Source organism: Pristiophorus japonicus, chromosome 8, assembly GCF_044704955.1.
Source record: "Pristiophorus japonicus isolate sPriJap1 chromosome 8, sPriJap1.hap1, whole genome shotgun sequence".
NCBI lineage: Eukaryota > Metazoa > Chordata > Chondrichthyes > Pristiophoridae > Pristiophorus > Pristiophorus japonicus.
Window position 1 is genome coordinate 178,677,291 of NC_091984.1, and position 5,112 is coordinate 178,682,402.

At 48.8% G+C, this 5,112-nt stretch overlaps 1 protein-coding gene across 1 annotated transcript; it reads right to left on the reverse strand.

Annotated features, from left to right (window-relative positions):
* Positions 1–226: 226 nt before the first annotated feature.
* Positions 227–4,476, reverse strand: cldn5a (claudin 5a). The gene has a single exon (XM_070887595.1). The coding sequence runs from the start codon at positions 4,418–4,420 to the stop codon at positions 3,770–3,772; it is 651 nt and encodes a 216-aa protein (XP_070743696.1). The 5' UTR covers positions 4,421–4,476; the 3' UTR covers positions 227–3,769.
* Positions 4,477–5,112: the final 636 nt, after the last annotated feature.

A 5,112-nucleotide genomic window follows, 5' to 3' on the forward strand; every position in this document is an offset into this window, starting at 1 on the left:
AGTATAGTTGAGTCTAGTTGACGTCCTTTCACTACTGGTGTTGGGTCCATGCCAGGCTAGACAGAAGATATGACAATCTCCTCTCACGAGATTTTGCTATTGTTAACATTGCGTTGAGGGTTAACTAGTCCACATCATAAAGCTGTTTGGCAGGTGACAAGTGGCAAGTGACGGGGAGATCAATAGCGCTCAGAGGTTTATCAACACATTAAGCAGGCAGGCTAAGAAATAGCAATGATTTTTTAATGTAGATAAATGTGAGATGATACACAATAGCACGGAAAACATCGAACCTGCACGTAGTCAATCAGTAACCATTAGCAAAGGTGCAAACGAAAAAGGCAGAGGGTTGTAATTATTAATCATTCGCTAAAAGTATCCAGGCAGTGTAAAGCTGTTACCAATAGAGTTAGTTAAGCATCGAGATGCATCTCACGGGGCAACTTACAAGTGCAAACAGGTTCTTTGAAACGAATGCAACTCAATAATAAAGCCACAATCACAACGTTCTGCGCAATGTTGGAACTCTACGCTCAAAGCGACATTAATTCATTGGACCGGGATCAAGGGTAATTCTGTTACTTAAATAGGACGAAAGGCCTGGGGGCGGTGGAATGCCTGTTTAGAGTCCACATCCCATATTGATCACGGAAAATGTAGAAGCGCAAGTACTTCCTATATATATTAAATAAATCAAAGGTGCTGCTCAGTGGAGACCACTATTATAGATCTGCTTTTCTCCGGTCTGGTCAAGTCGCCGCCGGGGTTGGTGCAGGCCTCCTGAAGCAGCTCCATCTGCTAAATGGAAGTTGGAACTTACAACCAAAGTGGGAGTGAAAACCCGAAACACGCACAACAGCAGAACCCAATCCTACTCACCAGGATTGTACGACTGGAATAATATTCGGGAGTTTTACTCAATTATTCTCTACCACAGAAAGTTGTTGAGGCCAATTCACTAACTATATTCAAAAGGAGTTAGATGAAGTCCTTACTACTCGGGGGATCAAGGGGTATGGCGAGAAAGCAGGAATGGGGTACTGAAGTTGCATGTTCAGTCATGAACTCATTGAATGGTGGTGCAGGCTAGAAGGGCCGAATGTCCTACTCCTGCACCTATTTTCTATGTTTCTATGTTTCTATTCTTAGTGGTCAGTGAACGCTGTCCCGGATGACTTCTTGGATATTTTACAGTCTCGTTTTCCGTCTCCCTCAGGAGATTAAAGAAACTGGGCAGAGAGCATAACCCGGTGGGTGGAGGGGAGTGACTTGTTGAGCCGAGTGGTCTGTCAGAGTCCATACGTTCTTGTGCTACTTTGTGCTCCAAATGTCCCATTAATTGGCAATCTTGCTGATGCAATAAGGACAAGTGGTGGGGGTGGGGCTAATAATGCAACAGAAGGGTAAGATAGCAGAGCCTGTTGGAGGTAGTTGGGAGCGGTCTTGTTTTTAAGTTGGGTTATAGTACATTATTGGGATGGTGGGATTGGTATACATGTGAGGTGCATAGGGTTGGGAGATTGTAACTGCAGTTCCGAAGATGGGTTCCTAGCACACTATTGCGACAAGTTGGAGCCCCTTATTTTATATGGCGCCTACTTTGTTGATGCTAAGTCACTCGGGCAGTGGGCGATGGGGTAAAATGAGCGACATGGAATTGGTGGCCCATTGTACAGATTTTTCGTTCCATTGACTTCAGTGGGAATGAAAATCGGGCGTTGTGTACAGCGGGCGGCCAATTCGACATCTCCCAACTTACACCAGTTAAAATTACCCCCAGTGCTCAGTGTAAATTAGAATTGTTTCTTTCCGTAAAATTGCTTTCCTCTTACTTGGAAGAGGCCCACAGACAAGCAAGCGCAGAGAACAGAAGACTGCTGAGCCAGCCCAGCGAAGTGCTTTGTGCTCTGCGGGTTTGTGCCTGAGTTCGGAGAATCCATTCAGCGAGGGCGTGTGATGTAAAGGGCTCAGCGGCGCACTGGATGGGGCCCAACACATAGTCGCGGGTTTCCTAGTTACCAGCAGCATCTCCGGGAACTATGGCGACAGGACGTCCTCTCGCCAGCAATCCCGCGCAACCCTCCCCTTAGAAAGTCACGTGGTCGTTTATTTTGTGCATTTATTACATTCACACTCAGACAAAGATGAAAGACAAACTGCTGGGAAGGTGGCAGGCGAGTCATCAGGGCGAGGTTTTTTGGGGAGAGTTCTCACCCACCAACTCACAGAAACGGGAGACAGAAATGATTCAAATGTTCTGCCCCCACTTTACATCACAGTACAAAGAGCGGGGCCATCATTACTGGAACCAGTCGGCAGCCCTTCATTTCCTTCTGAAACCTTTGGCAAATTAATATAAAGAGTATAACTGCCTCGAACATTAATAGTTGCAACATCATTAATACTGATCCAGCCATCAGCACTGATCTCCGTCAGTAGTACTGTCCCAATATGAACACCATCGATATTACTGTGTCCACCACATAAACTCTCACCACTAAGACACGGTCCCAACCTTGAGCTGTGACTGGATCAGTGATTCCCTGTTAATGCTCCCATCCTGAACATACTCTCCATGTGCAACACTGCGCTCTGGAAACTGCCTCCGCGCTCATTGAATAATACTGACTACATTAATACTGTTAAACTCATTCCCTCCGCCAGTAACACTCGCTACATCACCAGTACTGCCCCCATTGCGCACGCTCTCTCGATCATTAATATTCACCTTACTATCTCCGGAGAGAGCTGCCCGATGCAGGCGCTGAATTTTCTAACGGACAGATAGATATCTGGTTATATGAACCGTTACTCACACTAGGAGGGCGAGCTGGGAACTCTCATGTGGAAACAAAGTCTGCTCGCTGTGATGCTCTAAAGAGAAGCAACAGGTCGAAGCGAGCATCGCTTTTAGAAACAATGGGGTCTACGTTCAGGCTGTTTGATTATTGGACCATTCGCTGCGAGCTCAAGTCACAAAGAAAGTGTTAAGAACTTTAACTGGACAACAGACAACCACAAAAAGCGGATCGCGAGCTCAGACATCTGACACTCAATCGTACACCTAACTGCACCAAGCACACTAAACTTCGTTTCATTAAACCGTGAACACAAGGGCAGACCCGAAGGTCTAGTTGCACAGCATTAAGTTCTGTAATAGTCTATATTGTAAAATCAATCGATCAATCTGATGCCAGACTTGAGCTAAAGCTGTAAGTAAGAGCTGGGTTACTTATGGCTGATAATACGGAACAAAAGCAGATCGCGGAGCCGCACTCCGCCCCTTTTTCAAATCAAACTTCCTAATTAATTCTACAACGGTCAGTACAAACCGGCCGCCCAATTCCCGGGGAGCCGCTACAGAGGAAGCCCGGGCGTCTGAGACCAAGGGAGGGAAGAGGATCACCCCACACCTTTCACTAAAACAGCTATGCTCACAGAAATGTCCATTGCAAATGAAATCGAGCAGTGTCCGAATGACTGTTCAAAAGTCTCTAGACAATCGGTCTTCACGGTCCAACTTTGTAAAGTCACTCTCGGGGGGCGTTTCCAGTTCTCCAAGGGTTAACCCAAAGCTGTACAAATACTGTAGGTACACAATGGACACTCCTGTTTTCGTTTACAATACAAATCCATTAAATAAAAAAAAAGACTGCTTTAAATAAGCAAGAGTAAGAAAGCTGGTGGGAAGGCAGGTTGTGCGATCGCTCGCTCCCCTGACCCCCCCTGTGTCCAATTCTGGTCTCTCCAGATTACCGTGGAGAACTTTTCACACGTAATTCCTCTTGTCGTAGTCCCCGTTAGCCGACGCTCTCCTTGGGGCCGTATACTTGACGGCGAACGACGACTGGTCTTGCTTCGGGGGGCACGAGCAGCAGAGCAGGGAGCCCCCAATGAAGAGAAGCGCGCTGGCCGTCCAGCCCACGTACAGAGCCGCTCCCATCTCTCGCTTCTTGGAGACCGGGACGATCGGGTCGTAGAAGTCGCGAACGATGGTGTTCGCCATCCAGCACACGGGGATGAGGGCGAGTAAGCCGGACACGATGAAGATGGCACCTCCGCTGATGACGATCCGGGCTTTGGTGCTCAGTCCCTCGGTGCAGTTGGTGCATTGTGCTCCCAGGATGGTGACGAGCAGCCCGATGAGTCCCATGATGGAGGCGATGACAGTCAGCGCCCGGGCGGCCTGTTGATCCTGCCCCAGGGATAGGAGGGAATTGTAGACTTTGCATTGCATCTGCCCGGTACTCTGCACCACGCAGTTCATCCACAGCCCTTCCCAGACCGTCTGCGCCACCACGATATTGCTCTCGATGAAAGCCGTCACCTTCCACATGGGCAGCCCGCAAGCTAGCATGACCCCCAGCCAGCCCAGGACACACAGTCCCAGGCCCACGATCTCCAACCCCGCTGACGGCATCCCGCAGAAGCTGTGGGTTTCTGTAACGGGCGAGGCTGCTCAGTGAACGGGTCCGTCGGTAGCTCCTGCGCTCTGCTTGGTAATGATGCGCATGGCTCCGGATCTCTCAGCCCCCTTCGGTTCAAATTGAGAAACTGAGGCAACAGCCAAGTGGACAATAAGAGCCAGAGGCGGGCCAGCTGACCAATCGGAGCCAACCCCGGCCCAGGCCGATTGCACGCATCGGATCCAAGAGACAGCCAATGGAAAAAGAACAGAAACAAAAAGTCCACACATCAAAGAGTCTGGATGGAGCGGGATTACGCGGAAAGTGAGCGGGGGCTCCAGAGTTGCGACTGCGGCAACGGCTCAGTTCTGCACAAAGGAGGATCAATGCAACACTGCGCTGCTTCCCTCAGTTCTAACACAGCAGCATAGCGCGGAGATGGACCAGAATGCCACCCCCGTCCGACAATCTCCGAGTACCAGCTCTAATACACGTGCTGAAAATTAAAGTACTTCTAACACTTTTACACAGTAAGGACCCAAAAAATAAAGTGTTTATCAGTCACTGAAAACACGAATACTGGGCAATGAGTGAAAGAACAGCTGGCGTCACTAAAACGAGCACAGCTTCGGAGTAGGGTGCAATCGGCACTGGGTTATACCCTGTTCGCAGTTGTATTCTACTTTCTACAGAGTTGTGGTGAGAA